We start from the raw sequence: 16,643 nt of genomic DNA, 5'->3' as shown, positions 1-16,643 counted from the left end.
CAACACATCTCGGCATACTTGACTGATGACTCTGATGTTCGTTCTTGCCAAATGTCAAAGATCAGAACCCAGCTTGGTTGTTTTTCTGGATCTAGAACTTCTGATTTATTATGCACACCATATTACTGCTCTTCTAAATGCTTTTAAATGTTGTTGTTGTTTTTTTTAATCCCAGTCAAATCACAACATGCTTAACATAATAGTTCTGTGCCTGGAGGTTTGAGTGTGAACTTAAACACCTCCTCATTAATTCAACTGAATAGCAGAAACCATTCTGAAGTAGTTTGAATGTTGTCCAAACAATTAAAATGAAGTTTGATCCACTCTTGTTATTTTACAGCAAAGTGATATTAATGAAGCCAGCTTGCTGAAATGTTACACTAACCTTAGAGCACTAATCATAAACTTTAGTTCCGCTAATGCTAAAGCGCTACAACAACATGGTAATTGGCAGAAGCTAATGCTAAAGCAATACAACATGATAATTAGCAGAAGTTAATGCTAAAGTGCTCTGTCTACATGTTTTTTAGAAGAAGCTAATGCTAAAATATTATATCCACATGATTTTTAGCAGAAGCTAATGATAAATGCCATACCCACATGTATTTAGCAGAAGCTAATGATAAATGCCATACCCACATGTATTTAGCAGAAGCTAATGATAAAGCGCTATATTCTCATTTTCTTTTAGCAGAAGCTATTGCTAAAGTGCTATATTGACATGTATTTTAGCAGAACGTCAACTTCACAAACTTTAACCATGATGATACCCACCATATGTCATTAGAAATACTTGAGAAAGCTCTCGTACCAGTTCACATTTGTGATATTGTTCATGTATTTGTTGAGTTGGTTGTTTGTTTGTGTCATCTTTAAAAAAAAAAAGAAAGAGAGAGAAATAGCTTGGAAAGAGGAAATGGGACTACCATGTAAACAGTCTTCATCCACTTAAAAACAAAGAACATGAATGTAAGTGTCTAACTACTTGAGGAATTCAGTAATCAGCTCTTTGACTCAGATGTCGAACTTTATTCACATGAAAGCTTACAAATTAAATTTAGGGAATTTAGGGAAAGCTAAATGCAGTCAACGTTTTCAAAGCTAGCAAAAACATTAAACGTGAAACAAAAGATTAGCTCCACTATTAGCAAATTAGTGAAAGTGTGCCCAGTCCACTGCTAAATAAACAAGCAAATAAATATAAAGGTTTGGAATTTTTTTTTATTATTCTCTGACTACAACCTTTCTTTCATCTCTGAACTTTAACTAAGAAACATAGATGACCAAATCTCAAGAAAAATTCTTCTACGACAGCAGAACTTTATAACTAATCAGACTCCCTTTAATTATCGTGATGCGCGTATCCAGAGGAGTTATTCACCTTCAATTATTTTTCCTGATGTGCATTGTTGTTATTTTTTTTATTTTTGAGTAATACTCAGCAGTCAAGAGTAATAGAGGAAGTAATGGAGGTTGTGTCAGTGAAATCAGCAGCAGTGCCCAGTCACCACCTGCCGCTTCGCTTTCTCTTCAGGGATTAGCTGTGTTTACTGCAGCTGGAGCCCGAGGGAGAGAGAAACACGGACCTTGGACTCAACGACGAAGTAAAAACAGAAATATGCTTTACTCCTCCTTTTATCTGCCTCTTCAAACGGCCTTGGGCAACACACTTCATTCTCCGATTGTACAGGACTCAATTAAAAAGAGCGTCGCCGCTGCTCAACCGGCATTCTGTGGAGAAACGAAGGTTGAAGTTATAAAGGAGGAAAATGAAGAAGAGGTTGTGTTTTTTTGTTTTTTTTCTCGCATCCAGAAATGAATTTGGTTGATTCGGGGGACAATTGGGTCCCTCCTGTGAAAATACCCAAATTACATGTGTCCATGTGTCCCAATTTGCGGTGGAGCGGCAATGAATGGGCTGTAAAAGCCAGAGAAGGTCAGCACAAGTTTTTTTTTTTGTTAAGGATGGTGAAGAATCTTTAGGAAGGCTGAAGTGAAAGAAGCAGCAGATGGTCTCTCTCTCTTTCATCCGTTCTGATGTATAAGAGCTTCTCTTTGTTGCCTGCTTTCTCCTCAGGCTGGATGATTGATGCAGACAGCAGGCCCAAGTTCAAGGAACTGGCTGCAGAGTTCTGCAGAATGGCCCGCGACCCCCAGCGGTACCTGGTCATCCAGGTATGCTCACTTCCTGGACACTTATTTTATACAAACCGGATTTAGGAAGAGATTACAGTCTCCTTAATAAATAAGACGTACTTTTGTTGTCTTTTCCTGGTGTTAGAAGTTGATGCGAGAAACGTTTAAGGTTGACAGAAGCGTAAACGCGGCGATTAAACGAACCACGTTCCTGTTTCCGTTTGGGTGTTAGGGAGACGACCGCATGAAGCTGCCCAGCCCCAACGACAGCAAGTTCTTCCAGAGCCTGCTGGATGAGGAGGACCTGGACGACCTGATGGACGCCGAGGAGTACCTGGTGCCTCGAGGCTTCAACATGGCCGCCACGTCGGGCTCCGCGAGGCCCCGCGTTGACTCCAACCGAGTAAGAGTACTTCTCTTGTTCGGCAAAACAGCTTCGGTTTGGTGAAGTGATAAAACATCAAACTAAATGTCTCCACAGTAAGACATGAACTCAGCACCAATGAACGGATCGGCACGTCTGGCAATCTGTAACTTCATAACCCAGAACTTGTAACATATTACAGCTTAATTCTGTTCACTGGAAGCTAGCTAAATCATAACCCCAACATGCAATTCAACAGATAATATTAGTAAATAATCAGCACACAACATATTCTATTACTGCTTCATCTGATAAGTTCATAACATGGAATGTTTGCGAATAATTTGTAAAAGTTCATAAAACTTTTAAGTTACCCCAGAGGAAGGCAGTAAAGTTAAATTCACAGCATTTTACCGTTACATCGTGCAGTTTGACATCCGTTCACTGTAAGCGTTTATAACAATCATCTGAAAACAAGTGTTTCCTAAATCTGATGTAGTTTGAATAAAACAATCTCAAAGGTATTCTGTGCCTAAAGATAAACTAACGCAGTTTATAAAACGGGTTTTAACTTATCAATAAAGAGTGAGAGTAAAAAGAAATCTCGCCCCGAAGAGTCTGTGGTTCTTAATGTATAAATAACCACGTTATTTAAAGATTTAACTTCAAGCCTCCAAAGAAATCCTACTGACTCCACCACGTCATTATTTATTGGTTAGATATGATCATAAAATTCTTGACAAACCACGAACACACAGATGGTACAGCCAGCAAAATTAAAGAAGTGCTTTGTTGTTAACCTTAGCACTCAGAGGTGTGAAAAGTATTTCTACCTTCTGGTTTCTTCCGTTTTTCCTTTTTGTCCCAAATGTCTCAGAACATCAAACAAACACATTTGTTCCATTTGTTCTGGGGGAAAAAACACAGGCATTCAGACCAACCGGCTCCAAAGTTAATGATAAAACATCACAAATGAATGTTTCACCATGTTTTGGTCTATTTGTCTCGTCACACTGAGTCAGACCTGCAGAGTAAAGAAGTCACTTAAAAACCGGTCCTACTGCGACTGACAAAACATCAGTCTGGTAAGAGTTACATCACCATTGATATGTTTTGGACCATTTTTGGATCATTTGTAATAAACTCACAATAATGCATTAGTCTGGAAAAAATGCAGGGATTTGTTGATTTTTGTGTGAATTTTGGTGAAAAGCTGGAGGGCCTGCTAACGCCTGGTAACACTCTGTACTCTGATTATTAGCCTGAAAATTTGCTTCGTCTGCAACATGTGTTGTGAAAGCATACACACAAGACAAATACTTTCCTACATTAAAAACATTAAGAGAATGTTTTTCACAAACATTTAACAGACAAAAACTTACAACTAGATCATTTGGGTCAGTTAAAAATATTGGCTGTTCCACCAAATGTTTTCATTTCTGAAGATTTCCCTCTCTGTATTTTGATCTTCCTGAGCCACCATCCTTTAGAAGGACTACTAGCTTGGACTACACCTATGATTTCTTTCTGCTAATGCTCCGCCTGTTGCTTCATTTCCATTCCAGCAGTCTGCCTTAAATCTGGACTCTTTATGCTCTCGGGTCCCCAGGCTCCCAGTTTCATTACTCAGCGCTTTCTAAGCAAATAACACTTCCCCTCCTAAACGGCCCGAGCCGTTTGCTAATGGACAATAAGAGCAGGCTAATGCAGTATGCACCTTGGGCTGCAGGAACAGGCCTCTGTTTCTCATGCAGCCTGCATGTCGGAGGTGAAGGACTGCAAATCTGCGCCTGTAATTGTTGCTTAGCATTCAGCGCTTGATGAAGTGCAGAAAGCCTTCAGCCCACGGTGAGCCAACACCGGAAGGCCTCTGCTCGTTGTGTCATGTTCTAGCTTTTCTTCTGGGTTCTGGTTCTGTGTTGATGTCGGAGTGCTAAAGTTGCATCTTCGGCCGACCGCCTTTCACCACGTCTGGTGGAGGAAGAAAGAAAAACCTGTAAAGGATGTACGGTTCTCAGGAGATCACAATGAGTTTACTGGAGGTTTTTCCACAGAGGTCAAGGGTTAAATATAGAACCTGGAAAAAAAGGATGGATGAACAATAAACCCTTGGTTGAATAGATGGATGGATAAAGCTTTGGATGTATGGATGATGATATTTGGAGGTTTAGATAATAACCAGTTAATCCCTGCTGTTCATTAACTGCAACATTAGAAGTTAAGATTGTGAATTAATAACTTGTGGTTTATTCAACTTATATTTAAATACAGTTATTAACCTGCAGTGTAAGCAGCTGTGTTTCTACCATTTAAGAATGCCAATGTTTCCCTCAGAACCAGTTTGGCTATCGGGACGGGGGCCCAAACACAGTGGAGGGGTCTCTGGTGGGGGCCCGTGGCGGAGGGAACCAGGAGGCATCCAGCAGCCAGGGCCCAGTTCTGGAGGACCAGCGCTGTAACGGGAGCCTCCATAAAAGCAGCCAGAGCCAAGCCGGGGCGGAGGACCCCGGGGCCCAGAGGTACAGCGCCGACCCCACCGTCTTCCTGGGGGACAGGACGTCCAGAGGGGACACCGACGAGGACGGCTACATGACAGCCATGAAGGACAAGAGCTCCTCAGGTACTAGAAGCAGAAGCGAAGCATGATGGGACTTTCCATGCTGTTCCTCATTGCCTTTCCGTAGCGTGCTTCACTTCTTCATTTCATCTTGGCTTTATTGATTAACATTCTGAATGAGTTTGCATCAACAGCCGTTTGTGTCAGCTCAAACCACAGAACCATGCTCTGCCTTTGATCATAACTCAGCACCAGGCCTTTTCCTGATTCCTGAGCTGCCTCAAATACAACAAAGCCCCAAGCAAAACACATCTGAGTGGAGGCGAGATCGATGGAAGCAGTGGAGGAGGGTCGTTGTTTTTCCACTCTGACCCCAGCAGATGGAGCTTCCAGAGCCAAAGAACTGCTGGCGTCCTGCCCATCTGGTCCTCAGCAGCCGCCATTACCTGCCCTCATTAGTCACCCATCTATTTCCTTTAGGTTCCATTCATTCGTATTTCCTTTTCCTTTGATTTCATGTCTGTCTGTCTGATGAGTTCACGGTCTTCTCCTTCTGATTTGTGCTGCAGAGTACCTGAACCCTGTTGAGGAGAACCCGTTTGTATCCAGACGTAAAAACGGTGAGATCCACGCACTGGACAACCCGGGCTACCACAGCACGCCCAACAGTCAGCCCAAAGGAGAGGACGAGTACATCAACGAGCCCCTTTACCTCAACACCTTCCACAGTCCTGCTGAGCTGGGCCTGGAAGCCCTGAGAAGGAACGGCCTTCCCTTACCCAGCATGCCTCCGTCCTCCATCTCGGCCTCAACGCCAGGCTCCCACCTCCCGCTCACCGTTCAGACCAGTCTGCCCCACTACCCACTATCCTCGGCCCAGCCGTCTCCGGCCGGCCTGCCCTGCCTCCATGCTCCGGCAGCCCACATCCTCCACCCCCATAACGCCATGAAACCTGCAGGGCCGTCTGGAAATCCAGGTGGCTCCGTCCCTCCCAGCCAAACAGGAACTTCTGCTCCAGCCCCAGTGAGCCTATCAGGTTCCCTGTCCACCTCGGCCACCCTGGGCCACGGTAGCCTCCCAGCCTACCAGAGCTACACCACCTCCCACCCCGGCAGCCTGCTGAAGCATGGAGGGCATACGTCAGGGAAAGCCAGCGGGAAGAAGCTCAAGGTAACCTTTGACAATCCTGAATATTGGCAGCACAGCTTGCCTCCAAAGTCCTCCTTACAGGTGGCCCCTGACGGGGCCCAGGGAGGCCCCGCCAACGCCAAGCTTTTCTACAAGCAGAATGGACACATACGGCCCCCAGTGGCTGAAAACTCTGAGTACATGTCTGAATTTGCCCTGAAGTCCGGCACCGTTCTGCCGCCTCCACCCTACAGACAGAGAAACACTGTGGTCTAGATCATCCACCAGCTCTAGCCTCCTGCCACCCAGACACCATCAGTGGCGTCAAAGACCCGCCTGACTCTTTCCAGAGATTGCGCCACCTGCTGTAGCAACATCCAAAGGAGTTGGACAGGTACAACCAACTCAGACACCTTCCCTACATCCAGTCCATCTCTGTTTTTGTAGATAGAGACTATCTTCCAACGCATTGAGATGGCCATGGCAACAAAGATCAGGCAACGAAAGATGGAGGCACTCTGTGTTGTTGGCGCACAACTCTCAGACTTAAAAGGATCAAGCTCTGGGGACATGAACTCACTGCCAGCCACCTCAGTGTCACTTTTGTGAGAGAAACACAAGGTTTTCTGTTATTTTCCAGCAAAAATAAAACAAAGCCAGAAGATGAGCAGTAGATTCCGAAACAAGAAAAATTAGTCAGGTTTTGCAATGAAAAAATGCGAAATGTGGGAAACTGAGGCTTTAGTTTTTGGAGAGAGCAGCAGAATCAGACTTATCAGTCATATTCAGTGTTTTTGCCTTTCGGATTATACCGCGTGTTCTTGAATTTTCCATTGAATATGTGAAACCCATCTAATCCTACTGTTACTGTGATACTGTGATGGCCAGAACTACAGTGATCTCTTTTATTTGTAGTTCAACCACAAACTGTAAACTAATCGCCTAAAAATCTCCTGGGCAACAGCAGTTTTTTTTCCTTCTTCTTTTTGTTATAAACTTGGAGACTATGATCAATATAATCTAGGAACAAAAAAAAAGTACACTGTTATTACTTTTCTACACACTGGTTCCGGTGCGGAAAAGTTGCATTTTCGACACTGGTTTTCCATTCACACCGCAACGCTAACTTTGAGGAGTAAATGTTGTTATGGAAATTGCTGCATCCAGCCAAATTGTGTGTGAAGATCATCCAAAAAGGGTCGGAACTGAAAGTGGTGATCACAGGGCGAGAGAATGTCAGACATCTACTGGGAGGACGAGGGAAGGTTCCTACAAGCCGACTAATGAAGACCTCAAGGAATGAAGAAGGCAGCACCAGCAGAGCACAGACTACTTTTTAATGTGTGGATCTGGATTTACATCAGTGTGACGGGGTGTGTGCGTGTGTGTGTGTGTGTTTCAACAAGCTAGCCTGGCCCCTTTGAGAACGAGAGAAAAACAAGTTGCAGAAATCAGCCGCAGTGTAATTGACAGCTACCGATATCAACCAGCAGCAGGCCTAAACAAAGGCCTTTAGACGTTCGGCTAATGAGAAATCAAGGGTTAACTGAAGGCTCTTAGAGCGGGCCAACGGCAGCAAATCTCATGAAACATTTCAGAGTCCCTGCAAATCTGCTTGGTTGAGTTCAGGAACACGTGGTTTTACACTGGATCTGTTGACAAACCCTTACATGGATCAATTTGGTCATGAAATGTTGATGGAAGCCATGTTCTCTTCTGGAAGCCGTTTCATGAGTAACGTAGACTGCGTTACTCCTAGGACACCAATACCTTAAACTCTTTCAAGTGAACCTATCTTCACCAAAATGTTGTGGCTTCTTACCGGCTGTCGGGTGGTGTAGAGTTGCAGTTAGCTCTTTAGCTTTAGCCACATGACTGTCTATGTCTTTACTTTGCCACTTGAAGCTCTGTACACACTTAAAACACTCTGGTCACACCAGCACTTCCTCTTTACACGGATCAACATTAAAAATGTTGTGAGGTAAAAAGCCTAGGTGAACCTCGACACCGGTAACCAAACCACGCCCACTTCTTCTTTCCACTAGAACAGTTTGTTTTTTAATTACCAAAGTAATTTGACATTTTTGTACCGATAGAGCTTCCGTCTTCAGTTGGTGTCTGTAGGTTTATGTGCAGAGATAAGTTTCTCTACAAAGTGTCTGCTAAATTATACCTTATTAATATGACAACTTTGGTTTATTAAGCATAGTTATGATGATCACCAGTAGCATAAAGCCAAGAACCACAAAATTCCTCCAACTCCAATGTTCTTTATTGACGCATAACTTTTAACACCTAAAACACCAAGGACATTTACCTGTTAAGTATTTAATTTGCTTAATTTTGGTTTAATAAATGTATTAGTTTGACTGAACTCGGACTGGATGCCTTAAAAAAACCTTTATATAACCTCCTCCACACTTATTGGGAAAACATCTTGTGCATGATGCCATGCAGTCCAACGGGGTTCCTAGGGCCTTTGGAAGAGAACCTAGCCCACAGCACCACTGATCCTCCACCGTATTCTACAGTGAACATGAGGTGGAAATACTTTGTGCTTATTTTAGTTGTACGTTTGGCATAAGTAGTTGTGTAAAAAACTGAACTTTGTAATAGATAAAATGTTGCATTTTTCTAAAACCTTTCACCTTTAATAGGTGCGCTAGGAAATGTGGATGGTACTGCAGGTAACCTGTATCTGTATGGTTGTTTTTGCTTCTTTTTTTCCTAAAATAACGTTGGTCTCCCTCCCTCAGAAACTGTAATTTTTAAAAAAAATTATTCAGTATAGCCTCAGTCCAAAAACAAACCCGCTGAAACAGAGTAGTTTGATCAGAGCCGAAGTTGAACGTGGTGAAAGCTTCACATTTTCTGTTTTAAGCACACAATAAAAGCACCACAATTTTACCATATTAATTCAACTGCTGCCAAAATAACCCAACACAACGATTGTTAGGAACAATGACATTTTCACATTTGTTTTCCGTTTTGAAATGAAGACTAAAGCTAAAAGACCGATCAAATTTAGCTCTAGCATTTTGTTGAAAAGACTTTAAACCATAGACTTTCTTTTTCCACTGAAACGATGAAATGCTCCAACGACGCTATCCGTTTCGAAGCCATTCAGTCATTTTGGCTTCTGCTCTTCTCTGTTAGTGGCAGTGAAGACGATGCCTGGCGATTTGATTTCTCACGAGACACATGGTTATTCTGGCAGAAAACTACCTTAATAATAGACATAAAGAAAGAATGCTAAGCTAATATTTTGAAGCTAACAGATTCATACGCACATTTTACGTTATTGTAGTACCACAAGTCATTTGGTTGATTTATGTCGTTTATTTATGCGTCATTAAATGTGTCCCCGTGTATTGTTCAGAATACCTGTGAAAACAGAATTGATGAATCTTTCCTCTCAAGAAAACGGTCGTTACATTCGCCACTGATGCCTCTTCGGGCAAACGAAGAAAAACTTTGTTGGTGTTGAAAGTTTTTAAAACGGCTAACATTGCTCACTTTGTATTACTCGGCGTCAAAACTGCTTTTTCATGTGGTGGAAGACTGCATCTGAGCTATTTTCTTATTTACCTTACTTATATATTTGAGCACGTCTGAAAGGGTAAAAGCTGCGTGCGTTTTATTCACTTCCCCGGAGCGCTTTGATCAGAGACGCGGGTCGAAATTGTCTGTTTCCATCTTGTCCCACTGAAATATTCAACATGTTTTGCTGCTAGTTTAACGCTTAAGAAATCAAATGTTCAAGCGTGAGTTTGAGGAAAGTGAGGCGTTCAAGAGTTCAACGGGGGGGGGAGGAAAAAACACATTCGAAGGTGTTGCCTAAAAAAATGTTCTTGTTCCAATGTTGTTTTTTATGTTTAATATTACCAGATTACGAATAATTTATAAAGTAGTATCTTGTAGACACTTTTAGAACTCTTAATTGTATGAAAAAGAAACTGAATTTATAATCAAAGTAAACGATTTATTACATATTTCAGCTTATTTACACAGAGCAAAGGAAGCAACACTCAGTTCCCGGATTTTGAACTGAAAAAAAGAGACTACGAGTGCAAATGAAGACATGCTTAATTTCGTTTGCCCTTAGATAAACTTCAGGGAAAGGCAAAATATATAACAACACAGAATACATATAAAAAAATCATAGGAAAACAGCCTATATTAGACCAAGCAGATAACTTAATTGTAAAAACACAGTGGCTCTATTTTGACCCAATCCAGTTTTCATCGACGTGGTTTCCTTTTAGGAGCCCTGCTGGACTTTCAGCGTCGATGCAAAAGTTTTTATTTCTTTCTGTGAAGGAAATGGTTATTTTTGCTGCACTGATGACTCAACGTTTCAAATTTATCTTGCTTTGATCTGGGGCAGTGCTACCTGCTGCTATGGCCGAAGCATTTGGGTGACTCATAGCAACAATAACGGCCCTCAAACTGATGGGTTTTTTTTAGTCCAAGTCCACACATTCACGCGTCTTTTTTTTTTTTTTTTATGTAACTTTCTGTATGGCTTTGTATTTGGTTTTAGTTGCAAAAATCTCTTTTTGAAATATTTTTGAGCAGTTGGTTCCGTTGGCACAAAAAAAATGGGGAGCCCCAGAAGGCAACTTGATGTTTTTACAGGCAGATTTTTTTCTGTTCGGACAGATTTCTTTGTTATTTTAGAACATATCTGGCACAGATTGATGTTTCTTTTGGAAAACCTGGTTAGTACTGCTGGCATGGAAAACCGAAATGCGATCTGTTGTTTTCATGGATGGAGTTTTTTTTTTTTTGTTGTTTTTTTTCCAAAAGTTTTCTTCGGGCCTAATTTTTATATAGTGAATTTAATTTCATGTTCCTGTTTAAGCCACAGCTCAAAGGCACATCGCCTCGTTCCAAACAAAATAGCTTTTTAACACTCGCATAAATTGAGCCCTCACCAGTTTTGGCTGTTGCCATTAAAAACCTGAACACACGAAGGATGGAGACAAGTAACTTTTCCACTGTGCTATATGATAAATTAGCTAGGCCATTGACTACAAATAAACAAAAACCACAGGCCAGTATTGTCTTGAAATAGTAGTTTTTGTGGAAAAACACCACCTCTTTAGAGATGCTTGAACGTGTTTCTTACGAACCCAATTATGTATGTGTGAATTAGTTTAACGTTGCTTTCCAGGTGTTTGCCTAAAGAAGTCTTCACCAATAGTCACTTTAGCTAGCTACACATTTTTGTATCGACAAAGAACTACTGAAGTACCTGATAATACTTTTTATTTCTATAAAAAACAATGTACAAATGTATGTGTGAACTTGACAAATCCTAAGCTACACAAACGCTTGTTGTGTAGTTTGGCCTTGTGCTAGCATGCTAGCATGTACGTTTAGCGTCATGTTGATCCCCGCGTTGTACGAAGACCGCAGAGAAAGGCTACAAGCAAAAGAAAATTACTGCCAGATACCGAGGTAATTGTTGAAAATGCCGTGATATGAAACTTTGGTCATACTGCCCAGCTCTAAATTTAATGGGAGGAACATCTGTCACGTTTAAGCTGCTATATTGTGTAAAATCTGTATTCACAAAGTCACTGATATCGTTAACTTGGGCAAATCTTTTAAGGAAGGTCTAAATCAGTTTCTGCTTCAGGGATAGAAAAACAAAAACGGTGGTCATGTTATGTACATCACGTATTTTTTATCTTTTTAATATTTTTATCCGTTTTATCTGTCGACAGAAAACTGAAAGGCTGATATTCACTAGATTTCTTTTAAACCACTGTATTGCAGCACGTTAAGCGCTTATCCTTTTGTAAGCACATAAAGTGAAGCTATTGTACCTTTTCCTCCCATCTAAACGGATTTGTACTGTAAATACGAAAACTGGAAGACAAATATTTGCGTCGTCAAATGAACAGGAAGGCAAACAGCCGTGCTTGTTTATGAATTTAGCGGCACGATTTCCACGCGCACCAGTTTTAAATGGAGGCGATGAAGACCTGAAACTACGTAGGTCTCATGTTCTGAAATATTTTTTTCTTTTTTATTTGAGAAACAGTTCAACGTGCTACTTATATTTTATTAACTTTTTTGTGAGCTTGGACCATATTATTTAAATGAATTTGTACAGTAGGCGCGAAAGACAGTTTTAAAAAAAAAACCCAAGTGTGAACAAAATGTTTTATTTATTATTTATTTTTTATTTAATAGTCTAACCGTGTACTGTACGTGTGAAGGAGGTATAAATACTGATTTTTAAAATATTGTTTCACGCTACTGATCACCTGAAGCTACACAGCAAAGGTCATTTCTTGGCTGGTTTTCTTCCATTCAGAATAAAGCAGAGTTTGATTTGTTGTAAATAATGTTTGCTTAAAGTGGCTGAGAATAACCTTGACATTGTCCAGTGTACAACAAATTTAACAGATATTTCAGCAAGTTAGACAGCACAAACTGGGACTGAAATATTTCAAGAGATAACTGGGTGTGTGTGTGTGAGTGTGTGTGTGTTTTCTCCATGCCATCAAGGACGTAGTTCATCCACTGTACATTATTTAACATGTTTGTAAAAATCTAGCTCCAAACTTTTGATTTTTAATCGCACAATTTGTCACGTAAATGAAAGGTCATGCGCTCTTTTCCACAATAAAATACCAGATCAGTGAACCTGTACAGAATTTATCTACACACACTACCACAACAAATGTGAATAGTATTTTTCTAAAGCACTGTAATGGCCGACCTGGTGAATTTGTACATAAACGGGGAGGCGAAGCTCTGAATTTCCATCGGCCGTTTCTCCGACTCTGTTTTTTTCCCTCCTGCTTATCACTACTTGTACAAAAAGAGACGTACATATTTGCTTTCTGTGACTGTATCTTTGGACTGGTGGGGATTTGATTTTCAAAGTGCTTGTTGACCTTTTAATCATGTAAAACTGGGTCCGGTGGCCCTCCAGGCCTCAGTGACTGTCCTCATGGAGTTTTTGTTGTTGTTGTTGTTTTATGTAAACGCTCAAACTCTACAAAAGTGATGGAGGCAGGCTAATAAGTGTAATTTAATATTTCAGTTCATACCTGCCAGATTAACCCACCCATACTTACAAGCATATTTTCCTTTTATTTAGCACCATAACTGTGAAACCAGTGCTGCCAACTAACCTAGACAGTGCTACTTGCTCTGCTTAGTTTCTACTAAATATATTACTGAGCCAAGTCTAACTCCATCCTTTCCCTGAAAGGCAGAGCGCATCTTTCTCAACCACTTTGTTTCCCTTTTCATTTTTTTTTGCATGTTTTTAGAGGTGATGTAAAGGAGAGAAGCTTCTCGCCTTCGTCCTTCCACACTCTCTCCTCTTCTCAAGCGTCGTCATTGGTGACTATCTCTTCAAGTCCTTCGAAATCTCACACCCAAAGCTTTATATCAGAGTAATACCCTTCCTCTTGTTTGTTACATGAATCTGTCAAAAGTATATTTTTAATTTAATATAAATAAAGATTGATTCCGTATTGTTTGCGGTCATTTTTGGAGTGATTCTTTCCACGTGTGCTCAGATTTTGTAAACGATCAAATCTGGGGGTTTTTGGTTTTATTTTGGAGCAAAGTCTGTTTTGAAGAATAGAAAATATGCATCAACGGTATTTTCCTGCTTACAGATTTCTGTTGCACTTCCATCTTTCATCAAGCTAATGAGACAGAGATACAATACAAAGAGCAAACACTTTGTTTCTACGCAGGAAGCAGCTGTCTAAACCAATCCTTGGGTTTAAAAGAGTATTTGTCCTCTTCACCTAATGACTGGCAGGTTGCTTTTGGAGATTTGAGGAATTCTGGTAACTTTGGGAAGTGGAGTCTGGAGTTTCTTCATGATAAAGACAAAAGGTGTCCAGTTCTGGTTTGGGAGTTTATTAACAATATCCATGAATCAGCAATTGTTCCCGAGAAACCAATCAATCATTTAAATTCCTTTAGCTGGGAAACAAACCCAAGTGATCACCTCTCCACCACCGTGCATCATGGCTAGTAGGAGCTAATGGAGGCTGTGATTCATTTTTCAAATTTTGGCAGAAAATGTATGTTGTTTTGTGTTTTTTTCTTCTTCTTGGCCCTGACGTTCAGTTTCCTCCCGATGTTGATCTCAAGAGAAGCCGCAGTCCGGGTTCAAGCTTCCCCCGTCTGACGCGCCGACGTTCACGCTTCAATAATAAAACCCAACAGATGTCGTCTGCGATCAAACGCCACGCCACGGCCTGCTTCCTGTGACCCGACGCCTTCAGATCGGCGCCGCGGAAACGTCGGGCCGGGGACGGGATGTTGATGCTTTGATGCTCAGAAGGACGAGCAGATGAAGACCGAGCGCATCAAACGGTCTGCGGCGGAGGACGAGTTTTGGCCTCAGCCCGGCGTTTTGCTCTCGTTTTCCTCCTGCCCCCTGCTGCGCTTAATCCACTGTTTACCCAAGCGTCGGTTACGTAAACTGGCAACGGCAACATCGTTTGCTATGCAGCGCTCCTTCAGCACTGCTTGGCTTTCATTTCCATCATAAATAATACAAAACTGTCCAGTGGCAGAATACGAGCTTTCTGAAGTCGCTGCTATTAATACTAATAAGGCAACGGCTTGCTTAAAGTAAACACTGTTTATGAACAGAAGCCCCCCTCCCCTCACTTTCTTCTCCTTTTTATCCCCTCTGTTCATCTCCTCAGAGCACTGAGACTCAATTAGCAAGCACATCTAGTTCCACCACAGTAATGTAGGATAGGAGGGGGTGTTCTGCTGCACTGGGACTCCATTTCAACTTGTTCCCGCTGTATGTCTTTACAGCACATTCCACATCTATATAAGGTCTGAAGATGAGAGAGACATTTTCTTTCCAGAAATGGCTTATTCAGAAGCTCCGCCTTGCTGGGTTTACAGTTTGCGCTTTCTACTTACTGCTGATGTTGTGACCTACGAAGCCAGCGGGTTGGAGTTGGACTTTGTTTTTGGGGGCGTAGAATAAAAACAGCATTTATTGTCATGCAAGGGGGAAATGTACTAATTTAATAAGAATTTTAATTTTAAGATTGTTGGATTTCTGCTTGTGTAAAAAACTGGAAGTGGACCCCCGGTTTGGGACGACGGCCCACTCAGTGGAAGCCATCTTAGCGCTACCATAAAAGCTAACATCTTCTGTCTTATCTCCATATGTCTCTTCTTGGGACACATAACATTTACTGTTTTTTCTCCATATGTCACTTTATGGAACATATGGAGATAAGACAGTAGATGTTAGCTTTATTGGCTAGCGTTAAGATGGCTTTTGGCTTTCACTGGCAAAAGATTAGTTACGGAAAAGTCAGAAATGAGACGTCATGGTTTCATTTTCTTCACACAAACCCGTCTGTACACTTCTGAGATCTACTGCGTTCACTGGCAGCGATACTTATTGGAAGTCATTTCTCACTTCCAGGCGTTTTATGATGCTTTGCATTTAACACTAATCTGACATGATTGCTCTAACACAATGTTCTTTTTAATTTCAGACTGTATATTTACACTGTAATAATGTTGAACACCCTCCCGGTGTTGCGTAATGCGCAATTAAATACAGAATGTGCCCGCTGCCATGTCTGGGTAATGTGGTTAAAGATATGAAGCATAAATCATAGTTATCTCCCAGCAGGGGGCCGCATTCCCCTCTGTTGTGCACATTTTATCATGCAGTTTGTTGGATTTTAAAGCACGAGGTGGTGGAGCGTTTTGTAAAAACGCCGGGATTACTTCCGCTAGGAAGCTTGTAGTCAATAGTCGTTTACTGTAATCTCTTAGAAAATATTCAATATTCAGTCAATAGTTCACTAATTTGATGTTAGTACAACCAAGGCAGCGGAATAAATTAGCATCTTGATTTTCAGAGAGTGCCGACTCCAGCGTTCTCCCGCTGACTTGACGAGAACTTGCTCCTCCTCCTCCAGCTCTGGCCTGAGGCCGGCGCTGCAAGACGAGAGACCCGGTGAGACCCGTCTGAGGCCAGCCGGGGGACGGCGCCGGCCCCGCTCCGCGGCCCGGGGTTACTGTGTGGAAGAGGAAGAAAACAAGGGAGGAACGCTGACTTTGCCACGCAGCATAGCAATCAGAGTTGAGATGGCGGCTGAGGAAGAGGAGAGGCCAAACTGAGGTAAAGGTTGGACACAACAGCCTGAGGCAGAGCGCAGCTCACTATCACCTCTGTGAGGGCTGATAGAGCTGCTGCTCTAAGTCCTAACAATACTGATAAAATGAATGCTTGTCTATAGAATTATACAGTCATTAGGCAGCTGAGTCTGCATAAGTGCTGCCATGACGACGATGAAATCTCTAAACTGTCTTTAGGTTTATTGGCTAATCACAGTTTAAGCTGAATAGAACCGACATTGCGAGGATATGATCCAAGTTCAACTCTATATCCTGCTTTCAATAAGTTGTCTCAAAATTAATCTTCC

At 41.8% G+C, this 16,643-nt stretch overlaps 1 protein-coding gene across 3 annotated transcripts in view; it reads left to right on the top strand.

Moving 5' to 3' along the window:
* erbb4 (erb-b2 receptor tyrosine kinase 4) overlaps positions 1–13,688 on the top strand; it is a 273,564-nt gene extending 259,876 nt beyond the window's left edge. For all 3 annotated transcript variants that reach the window (XM_023329564.1, XM_023329565.1, XM_023329563.1), the window contains exons 24-27: positions 2,078–2,175; positions 2,369–2,539; positions 4,835–5,120; positions 5,627–13,688. In XM_023329564.1, coding sequence (XP_023185332.1) covers positions 2,078–2,175; positions 2,369–2,539; positions 4,835–5,120; positions 5,627–6,462 — 1,391 coding nt within the window. In that variant the 3' untranslated portion in view covers positions 6,463–13,688. The remainder of the gene's footprint in view (positions 1–2,077; positions 2,176–2,368; positions 2,540–4,834; positions 5,121–5,626) is intronic.
* Positions 13,689–16,643: the final 2,955 nt, after the last annotated feature.

The sequence above is a fragment of the Xiphophorus maculatus genome, chromosome 24 (genome assembly GCF_002775205.1).
Source record: "Xiphophorus maculatus strain JP 163 A chromosome 24, X_maculatus-5.0-male, whole genome shotgun sequence".
NCBI lineage: Eukaryota > Metazoa > Chordata > Actinopteri > Cyprinodontiformes > Poeciliidae > Xiphophorus > Xiphophorus maculatus.
Note: the sequence above shows the minus strand (reverse complement) of the source record. Positions and strands in the feature narration are given on the sequence as shown.